We start from the raw sequence: 14,103 nt of genomic DNA, 5'->3' as shown, positions 1-14,103 counted from the left end.
GCCCCGGTCCGGGAAGATCCCACGTGCCGCGGAGCGGCTGGGCCCGTGAGCCATGGCCGCTGAGCCTGCGCGTCCGGAGCCTGTGCTCCGCAACGGGAGAGGCCACAACGGTGGGAGGCCCGCGTACCGCCAAAAAAAAAAAAAAAAAAAAAAACCAAACAAATGAAGTGAAGTTTATAGTCAAGGGGTGAAGGTGAGACGCAAATCTTACAAACTTAATACAGGCCAAGTAGTGGCATGCAAGGAGCATAGCATGGAGTAAGGTAAAACTGGATTTGAAACCTGGCTCTGCGTTTACCAGCTCTGTGACCCTGTTAGTCTCTTAATTAGCTTAACTGGTTTCCTCATCTGCATAATGGTGATAAGAACACTTATCATAAAGGACAGTCATTAAGATTCAACGGGAGAATGTAAGTGAAAAAAACATGTGTGCATGCTTTCCACAGATATTTTTGGAGCATATGGGAGTGTGATGGAGATCAGTGTAGCGTGGGGAAAGGTGGGGGAATACTTTAGAAAGAGTGCTCAGGAAAGCCCATTACTGGCACTAAGAAGGTGATGGAAGAACTTAGCAAATGGGAGTTTCCATCCTTTGCAAATTTTAAAAACTTGCACTACTTCCACCCAGACAACTTTTAAAAGGTTCTCTCCTTCAAAAAGCACATATCCACTTCCCTGGGGTACAGATTCCTGTTGACCAGTTTCTTCCTTTCACCTCAGTCTCATGTGTTGCCCCTCCAGAGCACAAACCTCTGAGACAGCAAGGACACTGCTGATCCTGATTCAGTCATCAGCCTCTTTCCATGTTTCCTTCCTTGAATCATGCCTGCTATTTTGTTTGCAGGAGTCCTCTTCTTTTTTCAAAACTTTTTTTTATGATAACTTTATTCAGATATAATTAACAAACGACTATCACTGACCACAGGCTGAAGAGCAGGTCTCTTAAGTCTGGTCAGAGACCAAGCTGCTAACACTGAATACAATTCCTGTGTTTAACCCCGGGCTCCAACCAAATACCTAACCTAATACATAGCCTGAATCCCTAACTCTGGACTTGGAGACTTAACCCTAATTTCAGACTGAAACCTTAACCACGGTCCCAGATAGGGACCTCAATTCTATCCATAAACTGAGCCTCTTTCTGGCCATACTCCAAGGCCTTAAGTCTGATTAAATTGAGTCCCTAGATCTAGTCACATACTCACTGGCTATGTCTGGTCCAAGACTAAGTAGTGTAGTTATGACCAGTCCCAGAATGAGTCTCTAACCTTGATCTCCTATGGAACCCTAACTATGGCTACTGATAAGCCCTTAATTCGTGATACAGAGATCCAACCTATGATCAGACATAGCCTCTAAACCTGTCCCAGGCTGAGTCTCAAGCTTGAGCTACGAACTGTGACCTAACTCTGGGATATACTTAATATCCTCCACTGACCACAAAATGAGTGCTCAGCATACGCACTGACCGAGCTCTAACCCTGACCACAAACTGAAGCTCTAACTCGGTCACAGCCTGAGATCTGATCTTGGAAACCTACCCAGCTACAATTTCCACCGACTTAGCACTAACCAGAAAATGACCCCAATATTGGCAACAGAATGACTACTAAACTTGGCCTCATACAGAAACAAAAACATGTACAGAGACTGAACTCTAAACTTGGCCAAAGACTGTGCCTTAATCCTGGCCAAGAAGTGAAACCAAATCTTCTTCAAAACTTGAGGATATAGTCCAACCACATCTTATGCCCTAATCCTGTTCACAGATAGAACCCTGAACATAGCCACAGCCTGAGACTTAACTCTGTTCATAGCTGAAGTTCTAAACCTGGCCAGATACTGAGTTCATAAATCTGACCATGGAATAATCCACTGAACCTGGGCCCCATCAATGGCCACTGATTTTGCCCCTAAATCTTATAGCCTCTAACTGCTTACAAACTCAGTTTCTGGTCACAGACTGAATTCTTAACTCTCATCACAGACTGAGCCCATAAGACTTAACCTCTAGCCTGAGTTTTCACCCTGAAAATAAAACTTACGCTCCCAAAATGGCTAATGACTGATCCTGAATCTTTGGGGTAGACTGAACCTATCTCCGGCTAAATGCTAGCCCCAGACTGAATCCCAACTCTGACCACAGCTTTAACCTTAATCCTTGTCACAGACACAGCCAACACCAGAAACTGAACGGTTCACCAAAACTGGGCAAAGACTGAACCCAAACTTTGAATGTGAATTAAGGACAAAACAAAACAAATACTTGTCTTAGTCTTTGCCGAAAACCTAACAAGAGATTAATTTTAACCCTGAGCACAGATACAACTCACCATGGCAAAGGGCGCACCATGGGAGCTCTATTGCTGGGTACATTCTGAGCACTGCCCTGGGACAAAGACTGTAAATCCTGCCTATAATCTGAGACCCAAAGACTAAACCCTAAGCCTGGCTGAAGAATGATTCCTAACTCTACAAGGTTAAATCGAAACCCTCCTCATATTATTAGAACTAACAACAGGCTAAGATTGAGTACTAAACTTTGTCACAGACTGATTCTTAACCCCATAAACAAAGTTCACTATATTAGTGCCCACAAACTGAGTCCTAGCACTAGCTTGAGATTGAGCAATCAGTCTGGCCACAATCCTAGCCCTCAACTGGGGAGAGATGTACCCATGACACTGGGCAGGGTAGGGGCGCTAAAAATTAGCACAGACTGAACTCTACTACTGATACCAGAATGCCTGCTACGCTAGCCAGAGTCTAAGTCCCAAATTGACAACAGGACATGAACACTCTAAACTCAAACCCTGGCAACAGCCTTAGCCCCAAACCCTGATTGCTGTCTGAGTCTCTAAAGCTAAACACAAGCTGGATCCTATGTGTTGTCCATTTTCACACTAACTTTTTTTGTAGAGTGACATATAACATTGGCAGCCAACCTGAGAAACATGTTTACACTCTTAGCCCTAAAACCTTCTTCATAGTAAGTTTTAACCTGGCCATTGGTAATCCTCAAACTCTGGTAAAAGGTTAATCAGATACAAAAATCAGTTGCATTTCTATATATTAACAACAAACTATCTGAAAATTAAATTAAGAAAACATCTCATTTACAATAGCATCAAAGCAACAAAATACGTAGGAATTAACTTAACCAAGGAGGTGAAAGACTTGTACACTGGAAACTATAAAATACTGATGAAAGAAATTAAAGCAGATGAATATAAATGGAAAGGCATCCCTCATTCATGGATTGTAGACTTAATATTGTCAAAATGTCCATACTACCCAAAGTGGTCTACAGAGCCAATGCAATACCTATCAAAATCCCAACGGCATTTTATTTTTATTTTTATTTTTGGCTGCATTGGGTCTTCGTTGCTGCGTGTGGGCTTTCTCTAGTTGCGGCGAGTGGGGGCTACTCTTCATTGTGATACATGGGCTTCTCATTGTGGTGGCTTCTCTTGTTGCAGAGCACAGGCTCTAGGCATGCAGGCTTCAGTAGTTGCAGCATGTGGGCTCAGTAGTTGCGGTATGTGGGCTCTAGAGCATGCGGGCTTCAGTAGTTGCGCTGCGTGGGCTCAGTAGTTGCGGCACGTGGGCTCTAGGGTGCACGGGCTTCAGTAGATGTGGGGCACTGGCTTAGTTGCTCCATGGCATGTGGGATCTTCCTGGACCAGGGATCAAACCCGTGTCCCCTGCATTGGCAGGTGGATTCTTAACCACTGTGCCACCAGGGAAGTCCCCCAATGGCATTTTAAATGAAATGGCATTTTAAAGAAAAAACAATCATAAAATTCAGTTGGAACTGAATAGACAGTTTTCCGAAGAAGACATACAAATGGCCAACAGGTATATGAAAAGACGCTCAAGGTCATTAATCATCAGGAAAATGCAAATCAAAACCACGAGATATCGCCTCACACCTGTCAGAATCGCTATTATCAAAAAGAACACAAATAACAAGTGCTAGGAAGGATGTGGCGAAAAGGGAACCTTTGTGCACCATTGGTGGGAATGTAAATTAGTGCAGCCACTACGGAAAACAGTCTGAAGGTCCCTCAAAAAATTAAAAATGGAACTATCATACTATCCAGCAATTCCACTCCTGGGTATTTATCCAAAGAAAATGAAAAGACTAATTCAAAAATATATATGTGCCCCTATGATCACTGCAGCATTATTTGCAATAGCCAAGATACAGAAGCAACCTAAGTGTCCATTGATAGGTGAATGTATATGTCCTACTGAGAAAAATAAAAACCAAAAGACCAATGGAATCTAAAAAAAAATAGGTGAATGTATAAAGAAGATGTGGTATATATTTATACAATGGAATATTACTCAGCCATAAAAAGGAACGAAATTTTGCCATTTGTCACAACATGGATGGACCTAGAGGGTATTATGTTAAGTGAAATAAGTCAGGTAGAGAGAGACAAATACTGTATGATTTAACATACATGTGGAATCTAAAAAAAACAAAACAAATGAATGAACATAACAAAACAGAAACAGAGTTATAGATACAGACAACAAACAGGTAGTTGTCAGAGGGGAAAGAGATGGGAGGAGGAGAGAAATAGGTGAGGGAGATTAAGAGGTACAAACTTCCAGTTACAAAATAAATGAGTCACAGATATGAAATGCACAGTGTGGGGAATATAGTCAATAACTATACAATATCTTCGTATGAGGACAGGTGGTAACTAGACTTCTCGCGGTGATCATTTTGAAATGTATAGAAATGTAGAATTTGTGCTATATGTGCACCAGGAACTAACATAGCATTGTAGATCAATTATACTTCAAAAACAAACTAATAGAAAAAGAGATCTGATTTGTGGTTACCAGATGCAAGGGGTGGGGGGGCGGCAGAAGGAATTGGATGAAGGTGGTCAAAAGGTACAAGCTATTAGTTATAAGATAAATAAGTACTAGGGATGTAATGTACAGCATGATCAATATAATTGACACTGCTGTATGCTATATATGAAAGGTGTTAAGACAGTAAATCCTCTCCCCTTTGGTAACCATAAGTTTGTTTTCTACATCTGTAAGTCTGTTTTTATATATAGTTTTATTTGTATTATTTTTAGATTCCACATATAAGTGATATCAATGTGAGAGGGAGGGAGGGAGGAACAAATTAGGGGTATGGGATTAACAGATACAAACCACTATATATAAAAGATAAGCAATAAGGATTTACTGTATAGCACAAGGAATTATACTTGATAACTTGTAATAACCTATAATGCAGTATAATCTGAAAAAAATAACTGAATCACCTTGCTCTATACCTGAAAGTAACACAATATTGTAAATCAAGTATACTCCAAGAAAGAAAGGAAGGAAGGAAGGAAGGAAGAAAAAGAAAATAACTTGTTTGCTTTAAGCAAGAGAGAGAGAGGAAGAAAAAGAGAGTACACCCTAATAGTTCTCCTCACAAGGAAAAAAATTTGTTTTCTATTTCTTTAATTTTGTATCTATATGAGATGATGGATGTTGACTAAACTTATTGTGGTCATCATTTCATGATGTATTTGAGTCAAATCATGATGTTATACACCTTAAGCTTATACAGTGCTGTATGTCAATTATATCTCAATAAAACCGGAAAGAAAAAAAATCAGTTAAAAAAAGTGAAGCAGAAACTAACACACCATTGTAAAACAGTTATACTCCAATAAAGATGTTAAAAAAAAAGTGTCAGTGAGGATGTGGAGAAATTGGAGCTCTTATACACTGTTGGTGGAAATAGAGAATGGTGCAGTCACTATGGAAAAAAGTATGGCGGTTCCACCAAAAATTAAAAATAGGCATATCACTGACATATAGATAGATAGATAGATAGATGTGATGTGATATATTTATATTTATATACATAAAATATTATTCAGCCTTAAAAAGAAGGAGATCCTACCATTTGTGACAACACAGATAAACATAGAAGACATTATGCTAAGTGAAAAAGCCAAACACAGGTGGACAAATATTCATAATTCCACTTATATGAGGTAACTAAAATAGTCAAACTCATACAAGCAGAGAAAAGAATGGTGGTTGCCAGGGTCTGGGAAGAGGAGGAAATGGGGAGTTATTGCTCAGTGAGTATAAAGTTTTAGTTTTACAAGATGAATAAGTTCTAGACTTACAACATAGTGCCTATCGTTAAAAATACAGTATTGTGCACTTTAAACTATGTTAAGAGGATAGATTTCATGTTAAATGTTCTTACCACACACACACACAAAGAAAATCCACAAAAGAACAGAAGGAAATTTTTGGAGGTGATGTATATGTTCAGTGCCTTGATTACATATATATATATGTATATATATATATATATACATATACATATATACATATACATATATGTATACATATATGTATACACCAAAATGTATACATTAAAGATGTGGAATTTTTTGTATATCAATTATGCATAAATAAAGCTTTTTCAAAAGAAATAGAAGGAACATTGGCCATGATTTTTGTCCCTTTAATCAGGAAAATAAATTTTTCCATAAGTCAAAGCATATTTCTTTTTGTGCCTCATTGATGAAAAAGCACCTGAGAAAAGTAGTGTTAGTTTCTTTTGTGTGTGTGTGTTAGCTTTTAGAGTCTATATTTTGAGGAAGGTAAGGAAAAGGGGTACTTTAAAGGTTTTGGGTTAACCAATCAACAGAACTTGCCACAGCAGGAGCTCAATAAAATTAATACCATTATTAAAGAGCTTATCTAAGAATGTTTGACAAATTAATCTCCTAACACACAATCCAGCTACCAATAACGATAAGCTTCTTTCAAGTGTCTAAATAAACGAAAATAAGTGTATTGTGTATGGAACAATACTGGAATTATATAAACCAGAATGTTAATAGAAAATCAAAAGCTTAATCAGATAGCACCAACACCAGCACTCAGTGAACAGAAACTCTACACAAAGTCAAAATGGGACAACTACCAGCAGAATCAACTCTGACACAGGCCAAGTTGAAATGTTAACACAGGTCGCTGACTGAACCAGGCTCTGGATGCAGAATGAGGTACAACACTGGCCACTGTGACTTATCTCCACAGACCATTCCAATATGGGCAAAGACAGAACCCTGACACTCGCTAAAGTCAGAAACCACAGCTTGGACGTACTTTGGGCAAATATGCATCCCAAATTCTGTTCATATTCATAGTTAAAATCCTGGCCACAGACTATACTCTAACATTGTCCATAGATGAAATGCTAACTTTGGTCTGAGACAAAACTAGGGCACATGATAGGTAATATCCTTACCTAACATGGCAACAAACTGAATATTAAACTTAGACACTGACTGTGCATTAACAATGGCCACAGACTGAGACCTAACACTGGACCAAAAATAAACTCTAACCATGAACAATAATTGAAATTTTACCTGATGAAAGACTGAACATAAATCCTGTTCAAATTCTTATTTAGCCTTTCCCCAGGCAACACAATCAGCATGAACTGTAAACCCCGACAGAACTATGATACTGGCCTTTACTGATTCCCAAACCTAGAAATGAAAGTGATTCCAACACTGACCAAAAACTAAAGTCAAACCTTGAGCTGAGCCCTAACCCTAGATGTGGTCTGTCTAAGGCTGGTCCACAGACTGAGCCCCAACACTGATCTTAGAATACGTACTCTCTTATATAAACTAAATCCTAATACTGGCTAAAATTTGAACCCAAATCTTGTACACTGACTTCACAATGAGTATAACCCAGCCTACACTGGACTAAAGGCAGCCTCAGAATGAGCTTTCACGCTGGCAGAAATATGCTCTGATCTTTGTCACAGAGAGAACCACGGCTATAACACTGGGGCCTAACACTGATAACAGGCTGGCCCTAAACTTGGTTCCATGGTCCTCTAACCATGGATCCACACTGACTGGTAAAGATAGCAACAGATCGACTAAGCCCTCATCTAAGTTGAAGACTGATGCCAAACACATTCCACATTATAAACCTGGAACTCTCTGCCCATGACTTCAGCTGTACACTGGCTCTTAAGCCTTAACCTTGGCCTACCAATTGATCTATAAATCCAGCCAGACTGATTTACCCTGGGTCTCTGTTTCACAAATTCATCTTACACTCAAACATTTTTTCCTGGATGTATTTTCAAGCATACTTTCTACCAACAATACATCAAGAGTCTCACCTTTGTATGTGTAGATACACATACACACACATTCCAATAAGCCTTGTAGAAATATTAAGTGTCACTGCTATGTTTTTTTTTTCTTTTTCTTTTTCTTTGCTTTTGGCCACACTGCACGGCTTGTGGGATCTTAGCTTCCCAACCAGGGATCGAACCTGGGGTCCCAGCAGCAAAAGCACAGAAGCGCAGAGTCCTAACTACTGGACTACCAGGGAATTCCGCTGCTATGTATTTTAATTATTAATTATCTATTGATAGTTTCCCCCATTAGAATATAAGCTCCAAAGGGAAGGGATATGGTCTGGGCTTTGTTTTTTCCTCCCACTCCTCTATTCCCAACATCTAGAATTGTGCCTGGAATGTTGTAGGTACTCAACAAATATTTGTTGAATGGATGAATGAGTAATTCCTTGTTACTCTTCTGTCCTCTATTTGATCTCTCTGCACAATATTCCCGTGATTCTACTTTGTTTTCTGTTGCTTCATCTATCAGGCCATTCCTTCTCAGCTTCCTTTGAAGGCACGTTTTCCTCTACCTACTACTTGAATATGGTTATTTTCTAGGGTTCCATACTGAATCTTTGTCCTTCTAAAATTTACTATTCTAAACACTCCCTACATGAAATTTAGTTCATATTTACTTATTTAATTACTATTTATTATTGATGTCTCCCAAATGTTTAGTTCTAACCCAGACCTTCCTCCTGTGCTTCAGACCTACATTTCCTAACAGCCTACGAAGCATCTCCACACAAATGTTACACAGATTCCTCAAATTTTTAAATGTCCCAAACTGAATCCCTCCTATCCCTCACAAAACTTGCTACTCTTTCTGGGTTCCCTATCTCAATGAATGGTACTACCATTCACTCTTCCACATCAGAACTTGGGAGTCACAATGGATGCCTTCTTTTCCCTCCCTTTTCATACCCAAATTGTCATCAAACCCAACTGATCATATCATTTCCTTGCTTAAAATCCTTTGATGGTTCTTTACTGCTTTCAGGTTATATTTTGAAATCATTGGAATGGGCCCCTATTCCTGCCCCATCTAGTTCCTGCAGTATGGAAGATTTTTTGTTTGTTTGTTTCCTGCACTCTCTCACATCCTTATTTCTCTGTATGGAATATGATTAACCTCCCTGCCCCAAAGATGACAAATATCTTACTGGTTCTCCAAGGCTCATCATTCAAGCATTTCTTTCTCCAGAAGTGGAATGAGTTCTTCCTCTTCTATGGTCCTACAGAACCCTGTATAGAACTTTTTAGAACACTTTGCACAGTGTATAGTCTATCTCCCTTCTTAGATTGTGAGCTGCTTCAGAGGAAGGACTATTTTCCAATTCTGTAGCAATTGTGACTAGTCCAGGGCCTTGCACAAAGCAATCGGGTGAATAAATTATTGAATCTATTAAATCATCTTCTTCCTTCATGTCACTTGTTAAAATTTTAGGCAATTACCTTAGCAAAATGCAATTCCTCTTTCTTTCCCTTCATTCCACTTGGAGGTCAAAAAGTTGTCCTTAACAGTAAAATTGTAGTAACCCAATCGTAACGATCCATTCAGCTATAAGGATTCATCTCTAGCAAAGAAAAGAAAAGTCAAAAGTCAGGAGTGAAATTAGCCCTAATAAACAACCATTTTCTTCAATTTTTTAATCACTTGAAAGTGTTTAGGTGTCCCACATATTCCTTTATCCACATCTTTAAACATACGTTTTACTAAAAAGATAGTTTCTTAAAGAAATATACAGTTATTTCTTATTATTCAAGTTGTATATCTGTTCTAAACTGCTACATTACACTAATGATCATTGCCACTGTTCTTCATAGCATGGCTTCATTATAGGTTAAACAGGTTCCTTCTGGCTGGCTTCAATCACATTTCTATGCCTACTGTGACACCTTTTGAAAGTAAAAAATATGATTCCCAATTAGAAACAAAGTATACATTTTCCAGAAACTTTAAAGTGATTCTAATGCACGTCATTCACACAGAACACACTTTGACAATTTTAAAGATCCAGTCAAAATTCTAAGCTTATCAGAGCATAAATAACACTTTTTAAAAGCCACTGAATTAAAACTCAATGAGAATTTCAAATCACGATATAAAGTGTTTGACCCCCAAATGCAAGTAGCTTAACCAACAGTAAAATCAATCTAATGCAAGTAGCTTAACCAACAGTAAAATCAATCTCTAGAACCTTCATCTGTCCCCACAAGCACAACCCCATACCCCAAGAAGGGAGATTTTCTTAAGACAGCACACTCCAAACTACAACATCCAGAATACCCTCCTCGAGCCGAAACTGGGGACAATAGGAAATGCGGGAGGGGGCTGGCGGGGAAGGAATTGTGGGTATATAAAAAGAAGTGTCTTGACTCCATCTCCCACAATCCCCTGTCATCACTTGAGTCTCTCCGCCAATGTCAATATTGTATTCCACCCTCCTCCCTCCCACCACCAGGAAGAACAACCTCCAGAGACTTCAAACTACATTTCCCATGAGGTTAAGAGCTCGGGCCTCCGGCTTCCTTGGTGACCAGTAGCCAATAGGAGACGCAGCTGCGGCCGTGGGGTGGGTGAGAGTGCAGCCTGGGCCTGGGCGCCGGGCCTAAGCCGGCAGCGCCAGGAGGGGAGTTCGGAAGACTGTGGCCCGGCATGGGGCGCCGCGAGGATATCGCCCGCCCGGAAGCTGCCGCGCCGGCCCGATTTTCCGCGGTTCTATAAGGAGTTGAGCTTCGGTAGCCGGGGAGCTGGAGGTCAGAGAGACAGAAAGCCTGAGCGGCTGAGGCTGGGGACTGTGGGACTGAGAGGTCCTAGGGAGGAGGGTGCTTCCAGGGCCGCGGGCCTCAGCCCTGACTCCGCCCAGCTCCGCCTTCGCGGGGGAGGGGGTGTCGGGCCCGCGAGTCGGGGTGGGCTTCTGAGCTCACCGCGCCCGTTTCCCTGGAGACTGGGGAGCGTGCCCTCTTTTCTCTTTTCCCTCAAATCTGCCCGCTGTCTGTTTCCTCCACAACGGCATCCCGTATCCCCCACCCCGGCCTTGTGCCTCCTCAGACATCTGAAGTTAGAGTTCTCCACCAGGGTCTTCCCTGGGCGGCGTCTGGACTCTCCTTACTGCTTGCAGGAGTTGGGCGATCTCTTTTTCCTCTCTTCTTTCAATTTGCACTTCAGGTTTGGGCACACACCCCTCCCGATGCACACACACCCCTTTTCCTCTGGGGGCATGGGAATTCCTTGCCACGCCCCGGGCGTGACTTTTTGTCAACTTTTCAGTTTCCGCCCCTTTGATGGTGAGATCCGGATCGTCGCCATCTCTTTATTGGCCCCTCCAGCCGCTTACCCCTTACCTGACCAGGTCTTTGGAGCGGAAAGGGTTTCCCCTCAATTTCCAGAAGAGATGGGGAGCAGAAGAGGGGAGGAATCTCGCTTTTGAGAAATACGTGTTTAAGGTTCAGTGCAGTGTTCTGATGAAAACAAAAGGCAAGTTAGACCTATTGTAAAAACCGAGCGCTCTAGGGCTTTCCAGCAAGCATTGATGTTGGCAAATATTTAAGGGGCACACCAACTACGGAATAAAGTAGACTGCGCAAAACAAGACTGTATTATTTTATTATTACAAACGCGTGCGAAGGGTGCTTAGGAGTTAGTGGAAGGGGATACCGATGAGGTTGGGGGAGGGGGTTGATCTATGGAAAGTCAAGCCTAACCCTGGAAGTGCTGAAGGCTTGAAACTCTCATCTACCTTCCAGATCAATCCTGGTCGGCTTTGGGAAGGAGATGAATTTTAATTTGGGTTTCAAAAGAGTAAAGTGGACTTGAAGTGGGCAAAGAAGAGGGAGAAACTGCTTCCTCATACTGGGGTTGGAATTGGAGAAGGGTAGATAGAAGAGGGAGCACTTGTATAACAGGTGGGCTTCCCTGACTGGAGTAAAACGTGTCAGCAGGGATAGATTGGGAAAGAAATAGTGTTGAAAAGCTTGGGATCATAGTAATAGGACACTTTAAAGCAGCCACTTAGTTTGGATATTATTCTGTATCATAAAATTAAGAACAAAAGATTAAGATTGGGTGATTTTTGTTTTTTCATCCTAGGGGAACCTGATTTGAGATCAATTCTTGGAGAACACAAAGAAGTGTGGTGGTATGTTCCAGGTGTGAGTTTAATTTAAACCCAAGAAGAGCTTTGTCTTATAGACTGTTTTGTTTGTGGCTATTCTTAGCTACACTCTATAGTTGTTACTTTTAAAGCCTAGTGATATAAATTGATTTTCTTAAGAAATGCATTTGCTGTCCTTGTGCATCCTATTACCTGAATTGTAGTCATTTCATTGGGCAACAATAATGATTGCTATTTATTGAGCCCATAAGTGTTTTGGCGCTATCATAAGCACTTTGTCGCATTATCTTAAGAGTCTTATGAAGCAGGTACTAGTCTTCCCATTTTTCTAGAAGAGGGAACTAAAACGTCAAGAAGTTAAACAACCTACCTAAAGTCACATAGATTGTAAGGAGAGCTGAGTTGGGATTTGGGTGTACAGATTTCTGACTCCAGAGCCCACGCTCTGTCCGCCATGGTTTGCTGGTCCTGCTGTTCACTTTTGTTCTTAACTTTCCATTTGTGGTAAGGAGAGATTATTGTGAGATATATTTGACCATCTTGGCAAAAGCACAAATGATTCGCTTTTAGTTTCTATGTCAGTATGTGTCTGCTGTAAAGTAGCTGCCAAAAGCAAATTAGCTTAACTGTTATTGCAGCCATAGCTAATTGTGTCTGCCAAAACTGTAGTCAGTATTACTATATTTGAAGTAGATGATTCTCTTTATAAAAACATGTCATGCCTCTAAGCTATTTGGACCTTGACAGTGCTTCAGGTTTTATTTTATCTTAGACTTTAAGTGACCTTCTGGGGCACTCGGTCTCCTCCATGACCTTTGCCCCACATGAAGTGTTGGGGATGCAACAGAGCACGAGGTGTGAGCTTTCTCTAGGTCTAGTTAGGTAGATAGATTCCCATCAGTCTGAGATAATGTAGTGTGTAGTATAACAGAGACAGGTTCAAAGTGCTGTGGGAGGATGAAGGAAGGAGTGACTAAATGTAAGGGAGAGTCAGGAAGAAGGCTTCTGTAAGGAGGTGACATGACAGATAGGTCTTGAAGGATAATGAGTTTGCCAGGCAGAGAAGAGTGGAGGGGAGGCATGTAAGATAGAGGGAGCAGTCTGTGAAAGACATGGGATTTGTACAAGAGCAAGGCGTGTCCATTCAGTGTTGAGGAATTCAGGATGGTTGGGGTGCAGATTGTTTGGGGAAACGAAGGTATAATTGTAGAAGAGGTCAGGGCTGATTTGTGAAGAACTTTGAACACAATGATAAGAAGTTTGGATGTGCTCACATAGGCCAGTGTTTCTCAAAATGTATACGGCATCTAGCATAGTAGTTAGCTGTATTCCCACAAACATTTAAAATTTTATAAATTAGATATTCTAATGTAGCTTATAAAAAATAAAACTGAATTACATCATCAAATCTAAGGTTACTTAGGAAAAGGTTTAGTGAAAATAGAAAGTAACCGGTTTTAAGTTGATTTAAAGAGGAATATTAAGTAAATAATAGTACACATGGTGTGTGAATATGGGAAAATCAGCAAGTAATACTCAAATGACTGAAACTTGGAAAATACTTGTTGTTGGCAATAAAAAAACAACATTAAAATGTTTTAGATGAGGAGTGCCATGATCAGATTTTCACTTTAGGATGCATTGGAAGGGGATGATACCGGTTAGGAGGCTGGTACTCTGCTCCAGAGAGAGTTGGTGAGGACCCGAGGGAGCAACATATGAGAGGAGGGAACAGAGTCGAGAGACATTTAGGGGGTAGAATTTGTAGGACTTGGT

General features: G+C 40.7%; 2 protein-coding genes across 2 annotated transcripts in view; one reads left to right on the top strand and one right to left on the bottom strand.

Moving 5' to 3' along the window:
* ARHGAP36 (Rho GTPase activating protein 36) overlaps nt 1-9,683 on the bottom strand; it is a 165,697-nt gene extending 156,014 nt beyond the window's left edge. The window contains exon 1 of the mRNA XM_055081843.1: nt 9,665-9,683. The gene's annotated coding sequence lies outside the window, so the exon portion shown is untranslated. The remainder of the gene's footprint in view (nt 1-9,664) is intronic.
* A 1,678-nt stretch (nt 9,684-11,361) lies between these two features.
* The window catches only part of ENOX2 (ecto-NOX disulfide-thiol exchanger 2), a 374,580-nt gene continuing 371,838 nt past the window's right edge, over nt 11,362-14,103 (top strand). Inside the window, exons 1-2 of the mRNA XM_055081653.1 lie at nt 11,362-11,690; nt 12,303-12,362. Coding sequence (XP_054937628.1) covers nt 11,498-11,690; nt 12,303-12,362 — 253 coding nt within the window. The 5' untranslated portion in view covers nt 11,362-11,497. The remainder of the gene's footprint in view (nt 11,691-12,302; nt 12,363-14,103) is intronic.

This window comes from Physeter macrocephalus, chromosome 21 (assembly GCF_002837175.3).
Source record: "Physeter macrocephalus isolate SW-GA chromosome 21, ASM283717v5, whole genome shotgun sequence".
NCBI lineage: Eukaryota > Metazoa > Chordata > Mammalia > Artiodactyla > Physeteridae > Physeter > Physeter macrocephalus.
The sequence above is the reverse complement of the archived record's forward strand: the minus strand, read 5'-3'. Positions and strand labels throughout refer to the sequence as shown.